Source organism: Melanotaenia boesemani, chromosome 12, assembly GCF_017639745.1.
Source record: "Melanotaenia boesemani isolate fMelBoe1 chromosome 12, fMelBoe1.pri, whole genome shotgun sequence".
Taxonomy (NCBI): Eukaryota; Metazoa; Chordata; class Actinopteri; order Atheriniformes; family Melanotaeniidae; genus Melanotaenia; species Melanotaenia boesemani.
Genome location: NC_055693.1, coordinates 13,340,379 through 13,360,575, shown reverse-complemented (window position 1 = coordinate 13,360,575; position 20,197 = coordinate 13,340,379). Strand labels below are relative to the sequence as shown.

General features: G+C 37.6%; 1 protein-coding gene across 1 annotated transcript in view; it reads right to left on the bottom strand.

Moving 5' to 3' along the window:
• Positions 1 to 16,218, bottom strand: part of mgat4a (alpha-1,3-mannosyl-glycoprotein 4-beta-N-acetylglucosaminyltransferase A) — a 30,588-nt gene extending 14,370 nt beyond the window's left edge. The window contains exons 1-3 of the mRNA XM_042001141.1: positions 15,497 to 16,218; positions 15,233 to 15,408; positions 240 to 407 (exon numbers count right to left, since the gene is read on the bottom strand). Coding sequence (XP_041857075.1) covers positions 240 to 407; positions 15,233 to 15,326 — 262 coding nt within the window. The 5' untranslated portion in view covers positions 15,327 to 15,408; positions 15,497 to 16,218. The remainder of the gene's footprint in view (positions 1 to 239; positions 408 to 15,232; positions 15,409 to 15,496) is intronic.
• Between the last annotated feature and the right edge of the window lie 3,979 nt (positions 16,219 to 20,197).

The window sequence follows — 20,197 nt, the reverse complement described above, 5'->3', positions numbered from 1 at the left end:
ATTAAGATTTAGGCTTCTACACTATATTGCATGGTCATGAAACCTAATAAGAAGCAAAAACAAAAAAAATCCTTTGTCACATCAAGGAGCGCAAGATCTTTTTCATTTTAATTTAATCAGTATGCATTAAAGAACACTTGATTAGAACATCTCAGAATTCAATGACATCTGCTGCACAGAATGACTGACAAAGCCAAGCTGGAGTTCATGAGTTTAAATGTGTTGCATGCTTCAGTTACCTGAGAAGTTTGTGAGGGTATCTTTGCTGCTGTTAGTTTCAGCAATGGCTCGTCTGAATTGCTCGAGGATGTTGTTGAGCTCAGATGAGCGCTGCAGCGTTCTCTGCTCTGCCACACGAAGGCGTTCTTTCAAAGCATGGAACTCCCGTTGGTATGCTATCAGCTTCTCTGTTTAAACAAAAATATAAGTCAATGAATTTAAATAGAATGCTTTAGAAAGTGAGATCATGTACAGACTGAACGGTATGACATAACTTTTCCTTTAATTTTTTTTAAGGAAGAAAAGGTTCATTATTACTTTAAAATCTGTACTGTAAAATTATGAAGGTATTCATGAACTTTGCAACAGGTAACATTCCCATTACAACATTATAGTGTTAATATGAAATACGATAATGACTAACTTAAAAAATTTCCAAACTTCATCCTGGACTAATTCCGGTGATAAAAAATAAAAACACTTGACAGATAAAAGTAAAACACATGCTGATGAAAACCGTTTCATTCAGTGGAATCTCTCTAAATGTTCTTAAAGTTCATATCTCAGATAATGAGTTGACGTTAGTAAAACCTAAAAAAAAGTACTTGTTCAGTTTTAGACCGTGACGACTCAGAAATCACTACAATGACCGTGGGAGTTCGGCTGTGCACATTCCCACGATGTACACAATGGATGTTCTTGGCTTAACACCGCAGAAGGAGAAATGTTTCAGCTGCTCTACGCTGGATCGAGTGTGTCCGTCTTTACCTCCCGGTAATGTTTAAAAAACGCTGATGTTTGGGTCTGATTTTCAGCTGGTTGACGTGTTTTCCGACGCATGCTCTGTCCGCACATGTATGACTGTGTGTGGTCGCATCAGTGCGAAACTCAGAGCGGCACAGAGAACAGCTATGACTTGCTGTCATGTAAATCAGATAAATAACATCTGTTATATTTTCAATAAAAGTAACAAAGTATAAACCTGTTCTAGAGAAAAGAACGTGAAATGACTTCTGCTGTAACTTAGACCTTTATAGAAAACCAGATCAAAATTAATGAACTTGACTTTGTAGGCGGGTCGGTGGGTTTCATGGGGAGGGCGGGGCGCCCCACCAATATAATGGTAAGGGAAACACTGTCCAACACTAATAATTTATCTGACAAATTTTTATTGACTGCTAGGTTTAAACTATTAATTGTAACTTCATTACTGTGCATCTAGGAAGTTCTATGTAGAAGCAGTTTGGAAAAGTGAGTGAATGAGTTAAAGTCATGAGCAAAGTTCACTCAAATGATCCAAGCATAACCGAACTAGATGGTAAATATTTTGCCACTGTTGATTATCACATCTAAATTCTTAACTGGCTAATATTGAAGAAAGATGAGTTTATGAAAGGTTTTGGTTTGACCAAAAACAGATAGTAGAAGCTTGGCAAAATGGATGTTCCCATGATTGTAATCATGCAAATTTCATGAGAATCCAGCTGTATTCCGATCTTTACTGTAACACATTCATACAATGTCTTCCTTCTCTGTAACAGCAACATGAAGAAGTGCAAGACAAAGCAGCTAAGGTATGTTCAAATGGGTATAGGTAGACACAAACATCATGGTTATGTATGTGTTTGTAATGAGAAGGTGGGGTTGTTGGTCTGGCTTGTCTATGATCTTCCCCTGCTGGTAAATTTTTTGTGACCTTTCACACTACCCTTCACAGCAACAAAACCAACACTCCTTTCATCTTTCCCTCTGAGTGAGATACAGTATTGTCCATCCAACCTGATCCTACTTTTTTTTTTTCCCTTGCACAGAACCATGTTGTTCCCTCTGAAGGTTGATCTCTAAGTGACGAAGACAAAGGCCATCATTTCACCCAAACCTCAAGAAAAGGGCAACTTCAAACTACAAAAAAAACACACAAAAAAACAAGGCTTTCATCTACACATCAGTCCTTTGATAGTAGGATGCAGCTGAAAGGAAACTGCATCTTTAATGTTGTAATGTTCTAAATAAATAATTTTTATTTCATCAAAAATTACAAGGAAATCTACAGGGGAACAAAAACAAGTAGATAAGGTTTCCATTTAACTACACATTTCCCGTGTACAGATGTGTTGAACAGCTTTTAAGTGCTTTATCATCGCACTGTGCAATCTATACAAGTTATGCAAGGTACTGTTTTCACAGGCCTACTAAAATTTTGGCCAAGTATAACTATTAAACATTTTCATCTGCATGAAACATTTACTTTACCACAAAAATATGGGGAAAAAAAAACTAATCTTGTAACTACCAAAAGACAACCCTTTTTTAGTATTATGCAGTTATTGTATGACTGAATGTGAGTACAAAATGCATTAACTAATTAAACCTACTTAAGTTCTAAAGCATATCTTCATATTATTCTTCTCTGCTCAAGTCCTGTAGTTGGTAGTAAAATAAGACCTCAATAAGACCAACTTTTGACACAATGTCCCTGCTCAGCCTTGCCTACACTTTTGTCCTATTTTTCCTTTTCACTCCAGGTTTCCATAGCCATCCTTCTGCCTGTGATATTTTGTACTGATGTGTCATCCTTGATTTCTGTGCTCAGTTTATTCTACCTTTTAATAAATTATGTGGGAGGAATGAGGGGGGTGGACATATAATGAACATTCAAAAGCTAGTTTTTAAAAACAAGCACACTAGAGGCCTCAGACTCATTGCAAGACAACTGCACATAAGCAAAAAACCAGACTATAGTCTAAAAACGTTACTGCACAGTTTTTCATGCAATCAAAAGTTTTGATTTAGGCATTTTGCACTAATCTATTAAATGAGCAGTAGTGTTTTCAGTTTGTATCGGTTTAACAGGAATGACTACATTAGCAACACAGGTATTCACATATATGACGGTTAAACAACTTCTTTTTGGGATAGACTTCCTGGTGCACAAAAAGTCAGACTGAGGGCTGATAACTCTTAAAACAATCTACTGGTCAAACTACTATAAGCGCTGATCGGGGGAGTTTAGTTAACTTTGCTGTACTTACAGTATACTTTGACTTGGTTGTTTTATTCTTTTTATATGTATTCATTTTACTTTTTAAACACAAAAAAGTTGTACACTGAGAGGCAAAGTCTCTTCCATTTTGCAGTCAGCTGTCCAATATTGTCTAAACCACCACTTACGAATTGCAGTATTTAATTAAAAGAATTACAAATGCAGAACTCATTGTAGCGTTCAAAAATTTTGTGGTCAATTTATCTGTTCATCATAAGCTCTCACAGTAATCTTGCCCTTGACCTCAATTTTCCTTCCTGATGTAGGCTGCTGACAGCAAGTTCACTAGTGCTGATGAGAGATTTATGCAGCTTTTCTGCACGATTGAGAGAGCTGCTGTACGTAATATCCAGATATGTCACTTGATCACAAATGCCATCTAAACAAATTTTCATGAAATCAATACATGTAGTATAAGAAGGCCTCCATAATGTGCTCAAAAACAAAGGCTATAACAATTTAGTTAGTCCTTAAACTTGTTTGAGTTACACATAAGCATATCAACATGCAAAATGGATGTATAAAAATCCTGAAATGATGCACCTATTTGCCATATGGTTCTACATTGCAGCTGCTATTTGCAACACAAAAATACAAAGCTGTCATCAACAAGTTGATGTTCTCTGTAACTTGATCAGATCTATAACTTCACATAGATGTCAGTTTTAACTGAACCTGCCTTTTAAGTATAACACGGGTTATTTATTCTTGTTTAACCATGTTAAAAAGGAGCAATATTTCTCAATTGCTCATCTTTTCTGACTCCATAGCTAGTGAAAAAACAAAAGATAATATGAAATAAAAAAAAAAACAAGCACATCAACACACGTCAATAATAATGCACAAGCAGAGTAGTAATATTGATTTTTGGCTGTATTCTCTTGACAAGAAGTGCAAGTCAGTCCCTGAAAGGCAAATGATACTCCCCCCTAATGTTTCCATTTGGTTTGCAGGAAAATTTTCACACCTTTATCCCACTCTGTCCTCACAAAGCACCACAGCCCTTTCACCCTTCTTTTTAAATAAAGTAAAAAGGTTCAGAGGTCAAGAAGAAAAGCCATATCTGAAAAAGCCAGACTTATATTTCCCCCCTTTGGCAACTTTCCAACCCAGATTCTTAACTTTGCTTGCTCACCATAGGCTCATTGTTTCGCCTGACCTCCACCCACTGTTCTTCCTGTTCTATGCTGCAAGTCATAATAAGTTCTTGGAGTCGGTTGTGTCTTGACGTGGTATGCAGTCAAACAGCATACAGTTGAAAGCATGGAAGCCAAACGCTACTTGGCTTCAAATCAGTAAAACTCCAATTGGGCAAGAACAGCATACCTTTTAGAAACTACGTTTCTACAGATGAAAATAATTAACTCATGACTTTTGTCTTCATGTATGCTTCTATATAAAAATTTTAAATAAAGTTGATCACAAAAAAAATTTAGCTGACAGATCATCTACTGCTTTCATAATCAGTTCAGTTCTTTTCTAAATAATAATTAACTTATGTTAGCTGGCTAAATTGGAAAAATTAGCAGTCTAATAAAACTGTTTTTACATACAGTAAAGTTTAAGCTTTTTACACAACAATTTATCTTTTGACAGGCAGGCATGAACAAATTACATACAACTCGCATTACATTTTGGTTCATGAAGTGGCTAGTCTCAGTCATTCCTTACATCGGATGTAAAAGTTGCCCACTTTACCAATACACTGCTGCCTAAACTGATTTCAAACTAATCTGAGCAGCTGTTGGAAAAATTTTTTAAATCAGCCACTGATCACATAACCGATGTCATTCATCGCTTTTTAAAATAAATTTGATTTTAAAAAAATGTCTGCATCAGTATGACATGGTTACATTTCTGTGAGATGAATGTCCAACTTAAGCATCGACTTAGTCAAGTTCTATTAAGTGTATTGTGCCATTAACTATTAAAATCATCTTTTTGATGTCATCATTACCACAGCATCATTACCACAGGACAGGGTTAAAAAATTTTTTTTAATCAATTCAAATAAAAAAATCCAATATTGATTCAAAAACTGATATAAAATTTTATATATATATATATATATCCGCCTTTCTGGTAATGTGACCCTACTCTGTGTGACTTGACTCGGTAAGATTTTAGTATATATACACAGAACTGGTTTCCTGTGTCGCCTCAGTCCAAAATCAGCTTCTCTTGCTGAGTCATAACGTCAAGTTCAGATGTTTTCATAAACCAGTGTATGTAATATTCACTTATAAAGTCTTTTGCAGCGTATCACTGCTCACACAGCAACTAACGCTGAGACCACAGGCACTTATATTAGCAGCTCATGCCAATGGGCGCCGTCATGTTCAACAACAGGAAATGATGTCACCACACACATAGTTTAAAATAAATCCACTATGGTTATTTAAAGACACATTTCCTCTAGAACAGGTTCACACTTGCTCCTTTTATCAAACAGTAAACAGTCTGATGCTATTTATCTGACTTACATGACGCCATGTCATAGCTGCTTTCTGTGCCCACAGCAGTGAGCACACACACACACACACACACACACACACGCGCGCATGCTCACACAGGTTTCCGTCAGTGGACTGAGTGCACGTGTCGGAAAACAGCAGTCAACCAGCAAAAAGGCAGACAAAAATGAGTGTTTTCTCAATTCTCTCAGGCAGGTGAAGATGGAAGCATCCTCCTACGCCGATAGTGTCACGGTCGTCATGGCAACGCACACAGCTGAATCTACCGTCACGGAAGGAATTTGAGTCATATTACAGCTTCAGATGGATCCAGTATTCTTTGCAGGTTTTATTAACATCAGCACGTTCTCTGCGATCTGAACTTAAAGAATATTTAGAGTCCACTGAATGAAACTTTCATTCATCGGGACATTTAAAAAGTTTTTTTTTTTCCTGTCCTGTGGGGTTTTTCCCCCCTGCAGCATTTCTGGCTCTGAATTTGGGGAAACACTGTATTGTTATGGTACTTCAGAAATTAATGTAGATGTGTCAGATCAGATTATTACAGTAATCTGATTACTCCCATATAACTAATTTTGATTGTCAAGTAAATGTACTCAGTGTTTTATAAAATAAAAAAAATGTATTCTGAGAATCTTTTTAATATTCAAGAAGGTGGTGTTACATAGTTAACTGAAAATGAATCAAAACTGAATTGAAACAGATTTAATCAATATTGAATCGAAATAGGCTGTTGTGAATCCAATCGATTCAGAAAATCAGTGATGATACCCAGCCCGACAGCCAGACAAAATGTCCCAGTTATAGAAATCCTATGCCACAGATTTTTCAACAGAGAACTACTGAAGCCCAACAATTGGCATCTCTTTTCCCTGATACTAAAGAGAAATAGAATGTTGACTGGGTATACTGTTTAGAAGTAAAAAAAAAAAAGAATAAGTATGAATGAATAAAGGGCACTGTAGGGCAGAGGAAGCACGAGGAGGCAAACAATAATGATTAACTCACCATCAGCTGAAGATGTCTGTGTAAACAGAGTAAGGACTGTCTGGGACAAAGAGAGATGTGTGTCTGTGTGTGTGTATCCTACTGTTTCACTGCCTTGTCAGCAGTCTCTGCCTTTCTCTCCATCATACAGGCCTCCTCAGGCTCCTCTCCCTCTTAAGATTTACTCACTCTACTCTGTCCTTCCAGGCCACTTAGGATTTGCCTGGAAGAGTGCCCTACATCACACTGTGCAGTTAAACCACACACAGACAAGCACACACTACAAATTAGTCTACACATTGTGCTAGCCACATCCTCTTCTCTTCTATGCAATAACCGACAGTATGCCCCTACCCTTCCTCACAGTACCTGCTTACTAATTTACCTCCTTTACTGCAATAACATGTGCTATGTTTGGCCTATTGTGTTTTGAATGGTGTGATGATGAAAAAAAGCCATGGCCTTAAAAGCAGAGGAAGAGAACATTACATGTTAAAAGAATAGGGGAAGCTGCATTTACAAAAAGGATGAGTATTGCACAGATTAATAGTTAACTGAACACATCTGCTGAAATAATATGCCCCTTTGAGCTGTCTGATCTTCGCTGGTACGTCACAGAGGAAGCCTACATCTGGAGCTCACAACGCAGATTAATGTACAATTTAAAAACAGAAATCACAAAATTTATGTGATGTAATTGTATCTAATAAACACCACTAAATTTTCGAACTAGAGCATATTTTATTATTTAATGAAAGAAAAATACTAAACAACTTTACTGATTTCTCCTACAAGCTCATTTGCTGCCACAACCAAGAAGCAACAACTGAACAGTTAATACAGAGTTACATCAAACAATCAAGACAAGGGATAAGCATTTTAGGTTAATTTTTAAGTCAACTTGTCAGGCCTTTCAGAATTAGCCATGTCATCATGACATCATTAATAATGTAGACTATCTCTACATGGAAACTGTAAAATGTGTATGAGATGTTATTTATATTATGTGTGTGTTCCATAAACATGTTTTTTGTTGTTACTTTATTATATTGCTAACATTCTTTGCTTTTGTGTCCTTTATTGTTCATCAGGTAGATGAGAAAGTGGGTCAGGAAGATTTAACCTGGGCTGAAGCACATTTCTGTAAGAGTTTAGTAACTGTGCTGCTCTGGTCTGTTGCCTCCACAATCGGTGAAAACTTCCACAGAAACAGCTGTTAAGCCATCCATCTACAAACCAAGTTCGGGAGGCATAGGCAAGGCGATTACTCCTGGGTGAAGCTGCAGCTAGCTTTAGGCTGAACTCCCTTCATTGCACCCAGCAGGGGTGAAGCAGACGTGGGACTCTGCTGTAACTAGAAGCGCAGTGTGGTGTTTATTGCTAAAGCATGTTGCAAAATGTTCACCACTAAACAGGCAGTTTCTCACAGCTAACTTTCTCTGCTCCTAAGGTCCCTCCTCCCCTTCCTACTACCCGCTCTGATTCAGACCTGCACTGTCCATCTCTACCCTCTGTAACTCGACCCTTTTTAAAGGGGCAATGCTGTTCTTTAACATGCCGCTGTAAAGAACTGTTTTTAGTAGTATAGCATCATTCTCCAACACAAAAGGCTGCAACCCAAAACATTTTAAGTGTATGTAGCACATGCATCAATTGTGGACTGCGTAGTCTTCATCAAGTTTGTTTGTATTATTGCTGTGAGGGGGAATACACAAATTTCTGTCATGCTCTTTCCGGTTTTGACTGTGAACCTGAAGAACATTATTTATATTTATTTATATTTATATTTATATATATATATATATATATATATATATATATATATATATATATATATATATATATATATATATATATATATATATATATATATATGTATTTTTTTTTTATCGATAAACTTATAAAACATTTTAAAAAATTTCCTCATAACTGCGGCAAAAAGGTTATAGTAAGGTTATCATACACTAAAGAAAATGCAATTATGAACATTCAAAGTCTTTAACACATTTCACAAAAGATAGTATTTGTATCCCATTATTAAATGTCGATATGAGATATAACCAGAGTATTTTCTCACTGGGGAATGAAGGAGACCCTGACAGAGAAGTACACATTCTGAAGAGTCATTCAACATGGAGTGTTTGGACAGCTGACTAGTGAAGCTCCAACTCACAGCAGTCAAGTAAGCCGAACAAGACAGCCTGTCAGAAGTAAAGGACTTGGCAAAGAAGAAGAAGAAAAAAAAAAAAAAAACCACACACACGTATCTCAAAATTTCATCCAAGGTTACCTCTCCTCTTCAATAGCCTCCAAAACAAAATACAAAATGTGTCTTTATGCTACAATAATTGGATAACATAACCCTGTCATTAACCTAAATACAAATTTCTGTTATATGGACAACTGCTTGATCAGGATATGAAATTTTCCATTTACAAATGACTCATTGCCATAGAAGTTCACTCTAACCACCCACATAAGGGGGAAGTAAAGAGGTGAGCCTTTTATAACAATATGAGAAATATATGGGACATGAAAAACATCATGGGTACTTAAGGGAGAAAAAAAAAAAAGATGAGGCAGTTCAAAGAATCAGTGATAAAATGAAACAGGATGTCAGTGGATTCCGACAAAGAAGTTCTAAGAACGCAGTTCTAATAACTGTCCTAGTTCTAAGAACGGCTCTTCTCCAGGGGAACTGTTTCATGTTGCATTCGGACATGAGTTGGGGGCGGTAGCGGGACCGATGTGACGCATACGTCTGCGACCGTGACGTGTGACTTTAGCGCCACATAACAACAAAACAAAACCCGCTAAAAACAAAACAACACTGCAAGCTAATATGGAGAACGAAGAGATCGTCGTGTTCATGCTCTGCTTGATGGAGATGTTACTGATGGACGATACAACCAGGCGTCTCACGTCGAGGCTGGAAGGCTCCTGAAAGTCAGAAGATGAAGAATCCAGCGGCAGGAGATACGCCGCAGACAAAGGAGACGACGTGTAAGTTTAACTTATTAAACATGCGCCGATTGTATATGTGTCTTATGAGTAAACATTTCAGACGGTTTTCTACTGTCTGTGTTGAGCAGATTAAAATAAGTAAATATTTCAGACGGCGGGTTTATTGTAACTCGTGTTCTGCATTTCAGACGTTGCTGCAGCTCATTAAACACTCCTCACAGTCCGGCTGGTCCGGAGCAAAGCTGATAACTAGTGGGAAAAGGTTGTTCTCAATTTTACCGATGAGCAGTGGATAGAGAATTTGTGTATGTCCAGGGAGACATTTCAAAACATCTGTGGCCGCTTGAAGCTGCACTGGAGAGGATGGACACAACCACCTGCTGCAGATACTGAAGGAGATGGAGAACAGCCTGGATGCTTTACCTCCTGCCTTCCAGCTAATCACAACACACCTCTTCATAATAAGCATCATGTTCTGGAAGGTCGACAGACAGAACATACATGTATACATGATGTACACATTTAAAGAGAAAATGTTCCATAGAAAATGTATCATGTGTGCAAAATAAAGATCTCATCACCTGCTTTAAGCTTTGTGTGTTTTATGGAATCATCAGTAGAAAGGTGAAGGAGTAATCCGTCACTGAAGGGTTGGTTGTGACTGACTTATGGTTTAGAATTATGAGGACATGGTCACACAGATTTAGCGTATATGAAGGTAAAAATATAAAAAGGGTGGTGAAATGTTTACAGGTGTGTAATTTGTGTCCACAAGTATTTGATGCCAGATCTTGGTTAAACATGATAAACTTCATTCTGTGATATGGAGCATATTATAAAGTTGATAAACTAATGTAATTTACACCCAGGGATAAGACTTAAAATGTAGCGACCAAAGATGGATTATTTAATATTTCATAGCTGTGATAAGTTAATAACTACTCAATATTTTTATTAGCTAATATTTTATAGATGTGGCCAAAGCACATCTAACAGACACAAACTGAATATTTCAGACACTTTACAAAGTCATTTATTTTTTATAGTGAATACAGCAGAGCAAAAATAGCTATTTACATGTGTGTATATGCTCTGCATATAACACTGGCTTTTCCTGCCGCACGCAGGAGTCATTTGCTGCAGCGTTGCCCGACTTTTTCGGTTCGTCCCACTCCGGTTGTCGAGGTCCTTAATTTATTTGTAGTCTTGTGTGAGTTTTCTACGTGCACTGCTTCGCGTTATCCCGCGTTCTCTGACTGAGAGCTGATCGTCAGGAATATTTTTATATTTTGCTGCAAACCTTCAAAACCTCTCTGAAAATCCTCTGTGGTGTAGACAGTCAGAAGAGCTTCGACCTCCTCGTCGGTCCATTTATCGCTTGCTCTGTTGTTGTTTTTGTCCGTATGTGCAACCGTGTTTTTTTAAATGTGGCGGGGACACAAAATGCGGAAATCTGGCAAGGGGCGTAGCTACCAGTCACCAAACACCTACGTCATGAGGGTTCCTATAGAACCCCGTTCAGACCCTGCTTCGGAGCAGGAGCTAAAATGGTTATAGGAACTGGGGGCTTTGGTCCCTAGTTCCTATATGTCGAAATGCGCGAAAAAACGGCCTGGTTCCTGAAAAGGTTATAGGAACTGCAAAAGGTTCCTACAGTCGGAAAGAGCCTTATATGACTTGGTATGTGGTTAATACAAAGGAATCACACAATGTTTGGTCGTTGTCTACATCTACATCTCTTTCATTTGTTACCTTTCCCCAGTGAGGATACTGGGCCCTAGTGCTTTTCACATAACAGTTGCTGCTTGCTGGTATAAAGAAACACACTCTCATTGGCCCGTCTCTGTTCCTCTACGGTAATCCTCACATGTCAAACTGAGGCAGTTCAGTCTGCATCAGCATGTCCTTACATAAATCAAGCTGACATCACAGAATCAAGTGAGTGACAACATTTCTGTTGCTTATGGTGGTGTGTTCTGCAATGTTGGCTTGACATGTATGAGATCCCAATGAGACACATCAGTTTGCCTCCAATACTACCTTCCGTCCAGGCTAAGAGGTGCATCAGCAGCAGATCAACTTGGACCCCCCGTGCTTAGTGCACTTTCACACAACACAGATACAAAAATAGGGTGCATCAGTTGCAGCCTGATGGATGTATGTAAAAAGGCCTGTGGAGACATTGTCTCTGTCACACAGACTGAAAAAGCAATATGCACAGTATGGAAATAAAAATAAATAACTTGAGCTTGAAATATGTTGTGCCATTTCCCTCCAAGTACAATCATTTGCCTAACTTTATTTAGTGTTTATTTACCATCTTGCTTTTCTCTGCCGTTGTCACCATATTGACAACAATGTTTATTATGTATATTAATGATATTTGCAAAGTATAAGATATATTCAAGTTTGTGTCATTTGCAGATGACACAAATATTTTTTGTTCAGGTGTGGAACTGCAGCAGCTTTTGGAGGTGGTCACAAAGGAACTACGCAGACTAAAAACGTGTTTTGATATAAATAAACTGTCATTAAATCTGAATAAAATTAGTTTTATGCTGTTTGACATTTCTCTCATGATTTCCAAAGTAAAATTAATCTTTGATAATGTAAATATAGAAAGAGTTAATGAAATTAAATTTCTTGGTGTGATCTTAGACCACACACTAATTATGTTCGGGGGAAGTTGGCATGGAGTATTGCTGTTTCGAGGAAAACAAGGCACACACTGAACTTGAAAGTGCTGTATACCTTATATTGTACGTTCATTTTACCATATATGAGTTACTGCGTAAAGGTGCGGGGAAATACATACAAAAGGGGTACACAAACAATAAACGAAAATGCAGAAAAGGGCCATTAGACTGATAAATAATGCAGGATATAGAGATCACACAAATGAACTATTTTTAAAAATACAAGCTCTAAAATTTCCAGATTTGATCCAGTTTAAAAACAGCACAAATATTCAGAGCCAGAAATAATTTACTTCCAAATAATACTGGGAATTTGTTTTCAGGGAGAGAAGAAGGTTATGATTTAAGAGTGAAGCATAATTTTAAAAAACGCAGCTTGTCAGAACAACTTTAAGAAGTATTAAATAAATATAATCTTGAAGCTTAAAGAACACTAGTTTAACAAAGGATGGTGATGACGGTGTGACAGTGTTTGAAGCCAGAAATATTGTGGTATTTTGTTTCATTTATGTATGTTTTCTTGGGAGGAGGGAGGGAGGGGAGTGTGTACATTTTTAATTGTGAAATATGAAATTTAAGTTGGAAATCGAGTTAGAGTGTTAGTATATTGTAGAAATGGGGTAGGGCTATATACGTTTATACTTCTGCCTACTACTCCTTTTCAGACATGAAATGGGATAATGTAAATATTATAAATGAAACATGTTTGAAATATACTTTGAAATAGAAATATTGCTGCATATCTTGGCATGTTCCTATATAACCTGTAGATCAGTGGAATGGAGGAACTCAGCTTCATAGAGGCCATGCAACCACGCAACACATTTGCCCATCAATAGCATCAGAAGCGTCACTTTGCTCATCATCCTTTTTTATCTGAGATATCATAGCAGGAAAACCATTTACGCAAAGATAAACTAATTATAGCTAAATTAATTTCATAGTTTATTTTTTGTGTTGCAGCTTTGTGCATGCTGGTTCACTGTCACACTATCAAAGATGAACTGAATATAAACACACTTATAGTTAGTGTTATTGGCTGCATCAATCCTATCCAAATCTAAATTTTAGTTATCATAATGACCTCTTTGTTAATCCCAGAGATTACAACAATACTGACAACCATAAAAGCCTAAACTTTATCTCACACCGTCCCAATGACAGTTATAAAACTGAACTTGTGATTTTAGTGCTTTCAAGGTTGGACACTTCAAAACAGTGTTTCTCAATCCTGGTCCTCAGAACCCACTGCCCTTCATGTTTTACAGGTAACCCTACATTAACACATCTGAATTAAATGAATGGCTTGTTAACAGGCTTGCTTACAAAGAACTTGATTGCAAAGTTCATTAATCTGATCAGGTGTGTTGGAATAGGAACATGTCTAAGAAATGCAGGGCAGAGGGTCCTGAGGGCCTAGATTGAGACGCACTGCTTTAAAGAAAATTATGAGATACAGATAAATGGATGTTTGCTTACAACTTGTTTATATAAGATAAGTAGTCAGTATTGCCCATATACCATGTGGAAGTCAAACAGTGTCTGCTGCTAATATCATTGATCTAACTTAAGACATAACACATTGTAACAACAGGTACAACAGATTTGCTTAATTTAATCTGGAAAGTGTTCTAGCCATTGCTTGCTCCAATGCTGCCACTGCACAAACCCTAATGGAAAATATTTCATCAAGCTAATAAACTTCATAGTAATCACAACTTCAAGTCTTGGGATTGGAATTTATCTAAAAGGTTGCAAGTATTTACAATCTGCTGATAACAAGCCATAAGTCATCAAACCATCCCACAAAGACTGGGTTAGCTTTGACATAAAACCACTCAGTCCAAGGTACAACTACAATACAGACTCACTTGTGTAAAAAGCCTATCCCCACATGTTTACAGGACATGTAAAAACAAAGTAATAGTCAAATTAAAGCTCTTAAAGCCATTAAATGCCATTAAATGCCATTAAAATTGTGTAATAGGTGTTACATCTATGTCACTTGTTTATTAATTTGTGAGGAAACAATAGGTTATCCTTTATCAAACTGGGGACTGATCACAGATGTGTCGCAAGTCAGTAGGAATGGTAAAAGTTGAAACACGTGAACTCTGGGTACACATAATACTTTTATTTACTTCTTATCACCAATCCACTAGAAAGAAACCAAATTGGTCTACTTGCACAGCGATACCTGCTACGTTACAACATTCTACTGGTCACTGGCAAGCCAGTTTGTTAACTAGGCCTTGTTTGGACGGTTGATTTTTTTCCCCCCTAAAAAGCCAAACCGTGCCTTATATTTGTGTGGTAACTGAGATGAAAAAAGGCACACTTTGCTTTATGGTTGCGCCAACAAAGGCCCAGGAGCCCAAAAGAGCCAGAAACATCTGGTTTTCTGGTTTTATGTGCAGTGGGAGAAAATAACCAAAGTAAGATGCAGAAGAGATGTATAAGGACCACAATAAGATAGAAAATCTGCAAAGAGATGCAATACAACCAAAGTGAGAGCCAGGACATTTGTAAAGAGATCCAAAATGACACAAGAGCCATAGAACATTCCATGTGGTAGCGAGAGATGCAAATTATCCAAACGAAAACAATGAAGAAATACAAATGCGGGACAGATGCAAAAAGGAATGCTTTATATTCGTAGACATGAAAATGAGACGAATGTCACAAAACAAGCACAGTCAAAACCGAAACTGAGGGACAACGTGAACAGTGTCTGATTGAGTCAGGGCATCTTAGTTCGTGGCAGGGTAAATAGGGGGCTTCACATATTTGACTCCAGGGACCAAATGTTTTAATAATATTTCAGTTGGTGAGAGAAATGTTCAACATACCTCTACCATTCTGCCATGCTGTGTACCAGGAGAGGCTGAGGAAAGACGTGAAGAAAATGAGTGCAGTGGCCACAGTTCCATTTCTGAGCCTCATCTCATTTCAGCGATGCCTCTTCTCGGCTGAGTGTCGGGCACCCCAGAACTGCCGTTGCCTCCGTCCTAACGTCTCACTCTGCCTTCAATATGTTGAGACGGGCGTAGGCAAAGACATAACGATGCGACAAACGGTAAAACGGTCCAGTTAACAGCACAATGAGCACCTACTTCTCCGTTGCGAAACAAGTAGTCGGATGTAACCTCAGTCTTGGTGTGTCTTGTCTTGTCGTTTTCCGATGGTAGAAATGTGCTCCTCCTGTACCGTCCTACAGCGATTGGTCACAAGTCAACTGTTTTTTTTTTTGTTTTTTTTTTTTAGATAAGATAGCTCACATGATCGGTTAACGCAAAACAGACGAGCTGTGTGTACAATCCATTTTAACATCTACAACCACTGGTTAGCTACAAGTTACAAATAGAAGGCATTTCAAGTGTGTGACGGCTGAGCCTCCGGGATAGGCTGCTGGGTCTCTGACGGCGTCCGAAAGGCTACGCCTCAAATTGCGTTGATTCCGCTTCAACTAGCAACAGATTCAGATGGCTTAAAAAAACACAAGGAAAACAGCGCACAGCTAATTCACCGAACTGCTTCGGTGTTGCAAACAAGTTTTAACCGTCACGCTAGCCGTACTGACTGCGACACAATTTGGTTAAGCTAGTTAGCTACCAAGCTAACATTAACTTGAAACTGATAGTAAGCACTGCTGGTAGTCCGTCAACCTGCGGTCACCGACATCACACAAGCACAACGAATAACACAACCACAGAGACGACGTGACACCCCGAGCTTCCCATACATTATTTAAAACCCAGACGTAACGTTTTTTCCAAACTAACTAGCGGCATCCACCTGTCACGTCGGTGTCCAGGAATGAGTCTTCCGGTGTAGACTTTCAGAATAAATTAATGTAGTTGAAGTATTGTAAATATTTTTGTGTGTGTGTTGAAATTGTAGTATTCTAGTTAAATTTTAATCTAAATCGATATTGCCTGGTGTGACAGAATAGAGACTAAAATTACTACTATTATAATACAACAGAAATTTGGACTTTGGGGTGTCAAACTCCGGTCCTCAGGGGTTGCTATCCTGCAGGTTTCAGTTATTTTCTTGTTCCAACACACCTGAATAAAATACAATGGATTCAACAGCTTCTTGTCAACTTCTACGCAATAACCCACTGATTTCAGTCAGGTGTGTTAGATCAAGGAAACAATGAAACCCTGTAGGATACCAGCCCTCGAGGACTGGAGATTGACACCCCAACAGGTCTAAAGATCAGAGTATTAAAGTTCCACTTCTTGTAAGGTACTCAAATGTTTTTTAGGCCTTTGGCGGTGTAAGAAAGAAATATAAAGCCATTGCCGAACTAAATGAAGAATATATGTATTTATGCATGTTACTGGTGTATTTAGACATGAATTTTCCACCTGCACCTGTCCAACGTAAGTTTTAGATGTTTCCTTGCTGTAACACACCTGACTTGTAGAGTATATTGTATATTAAATGTTGTCTTAACATTACTATTTTAAATTATTTTAATTTATTGAGAATTTAAAATATTTTACAAGACACAACACAAATTTGATGAAGACTAATCAGAGTGCAATTGGTGCACAAATTTAACTGAAAAAGTGACATTTTTGAACAAAGCCTCAAAAAACTTTTTTTCCCCCTTCCAATATTGCGTCATATAATGTAGGGGTTTATGCAATATTGCTTTAGCTCAGTGTGGTGAGTAGTGCTGGCCAGATGGAGCCTCCCAGAATATGGAAAATGGTTCATTTCTCGAGCCTTCATGCGCACACGAAGCCACCTACTGGTCCAAGTGCATAAGACAGGCAGATTTTAAGTAATCCATGACATAGGATTGCTCCATTTTGTGTCTATAAGGCTGTATTGACAAAAATGTAATTGTAGAACTTGCTATTCTAAATACAGTGTATTTTTTAGTGAGTATGTTATGACCATATTATGTAGGAAGAGGCTGTTGGTGTGTAACTTGCACAAAATTCCACATTTAATGAATTAATGTGAAACTTGTAGATATCTATTATTTTCAAAGTACACACACTTTGTTATTTTTCTCTATATTTGAGTAAAAATAAGTAAAATTACTGAGAATTGAAACAGTGCTAGTTAAAAGCATGCACTCAAGTGCTTTTTAATTTCAGATGGGTTAAATGGTATATTTTTCTTTTGAATCACAATTTAGTACATCTGCATATGTATTGTAACAGTTGCAATGTTAGGTTTTGAATTTGGTATTAACACGTGATGTGTTGTACAGGAAGTGCCTAACTTTCTTTAATTCATGAACATAAATGTATTTTTGTAGGACATGGTTGTTATCAGTCTTTGACTACAGCTGCATGCAGGCCTAACCTTAAATACAAACCTGCTTGATATGTATCTGATCCAGACTTTGTAAACACATTTTTATAGAGAGACACCTTGTAATTGGGAAATGTTTTTATTCATTTTCACCCAAATGAGGCTATTAGAACCCTTTATAATCTCATCCTTCCTTTGGAAACTGCTGTCTAGTGGCAGACACAGCACAAGTAGTTAAAGGTTTTCTGATGTGCCTGCCTAAAATGTCATAGGCCTAGTAGACAGTCTGCCTGTATGCAGTGTAGCTGTATTGCCTGGGAATAGAGACAAAATATCAGTATTACTAGTCTTAAACTAGAAGCATAAAAAAGTGACAGGTTATTATGATATGGACAATCTGATTCAGTTTAATACTTCAGCTCTGCTATTAGTTGTTTATTACTGAGGTGCTACTATTAGGGTACATTATATTGACTGGTGTTCCTAATATTTTTAGGAGTAAATAAATGATTAGGAACATCTTTCAGTATACTGCAACCTTATACAGTACCAATGCAACCTGTTATGTTCTCAGTTATAATCATACAGTAAAATAATGAAAAAATGATCAGAAAATAGAACAAGTTAACAAAAAAACTAAGTAAGAAATCATTTCTGCCTGAAAACATACTTGTCTGCTGGCCTGCTTCTGTCTACAGCTTATGTATGCTATCTGCAGCATGTAATTGCAATGCATTTAGACAGCATGCCTCAAACAGTGGATGCTGTGCACTGCACCTCGGGTCTGGGGGTGATGCTGCTCACTAAGGCCCAGTAGGCATCTACCTCCCTGCAGCACATGCTTTCCTCAGCTGTGGCCATGGTCTCACATTTCTCACAGAAGCACCTACAAAACAAAAAGTGTATCAGGACAATATTTATGTCTCCGCCCTCTCCATCTCTTTAATGGTAAGGCATTATAACACATAGTGTGAACAGATTTTAAAGAGAATGAGACATGACCTAAAAAAGCTCATTAGTGACTATTATTGGCAAGAATCAGTACTGTATTAGCTGAACAATACTTACATATAAACAACATGTGCCTTATATTGGTTGTTCAGTTGGAAGTTATTTAATATAAACAATCTGTCCCTTATTTTTATTAACAAGGAAGTTATTTCTTGTTCACAACCTGTTCCTCGTGTTGGTTGTTTAAATAAGCAGTTATTTGAGACTTATTTATTTAAATAAACTGTTCTTTTTGTACACTACTGTGTCTCAGCTTCTTAATGCAGATGCAGTTCTTTTCTTCTTTATTCAGAGCTTCTGAAAAGACTTTTTTAAGATTATACACCTCAAACCTGTATCCCTACAGCAAAGTTGCACAAAAAAGGTGGTCTGTAAAGCAGAAGTGCTCAATGGTATGTCCAATAATGGTATCACAGACCTGCTGAAAGAAAATGTATGAATAAATTACATAGGAATATACAGTCATGGACAAAATTGTTGGTACCCTTCGGTTAATGAAAGAAAATATCACAATGGTCACAGAAATAACTTGAATCTCACAAAAGTAATAATAAATAAAAATTCTATGAAATTTAACCAATGAAAATCAGGCATTGCTTTTCAACCATGTTTCAACAGAATTATTTAAAAAAATAAACTCATGAAACAGGCCTGGACAAAAATGATGGTACCCCTACAAAAGACTGAAAATAATGTGACCAAAGGGACGTGTTAATCCAAGGTGTGTCCACTAATTAGCATTACAGGTGTCTACGATCTTGTAACCAGTCAATGGGCCTATATTTAGGACTACAGGTAGTCACTGTGCTGTTTGGTGACATGGTGTGTACCACACTCAATATGGACCAGAGGAAGCAAAGGAAAGAGTTGTCTCAGGAGATTAGAAAGAAAATTATAGATAAGCATGTTAAAGGTAAAGGCCATAAGACCATCTCCAAGCAGCTGGATGTTCCTGTGACTACAGTTGCACATATTATTCAGAAATTTAAGATCCATGGGACTGTAGCCAACCTCCCTGGACGTGGCCGCAGGAGGAAAACTGATGACAAATCAAACAGACGGATAATACGAATGGTAACAAAAGAGCCCAGAACAACTTTTAAAGAGAATAAAGGTCAACTTCAAGCTCAAGGAACATCAGTGTCAGATCGCACCATCCGTCATCGTTTGAGCCAAAGTGGACTTAATGGGAGACGACCAAGGAGGACACCATTGTTGAAAACAAATCATAAAAAAGCCAAACTACATGTTGACAAGCCACAAAGCTTCTGGGAGAATGTCCTATGGACAGATGAGACAAAAATGGAACTTTTTGCCAAGGCTCATCAGCTCTATGTTTACAGATGGAAAAATGAAGCATATGAAGAAAAGAACACCGTCCCTACTTTGAAACATGGAGGAGGCTCTGTTATGTTCTGGGGCTGCTTTGCTGCATCTGGTACAGGGTGTCTTGAATCTGTGCCGGTACAATGAAATCTCAAGACTATCAAGAGATTCTAGAGAGAAATGTGCTGGCCAGTGTCGGA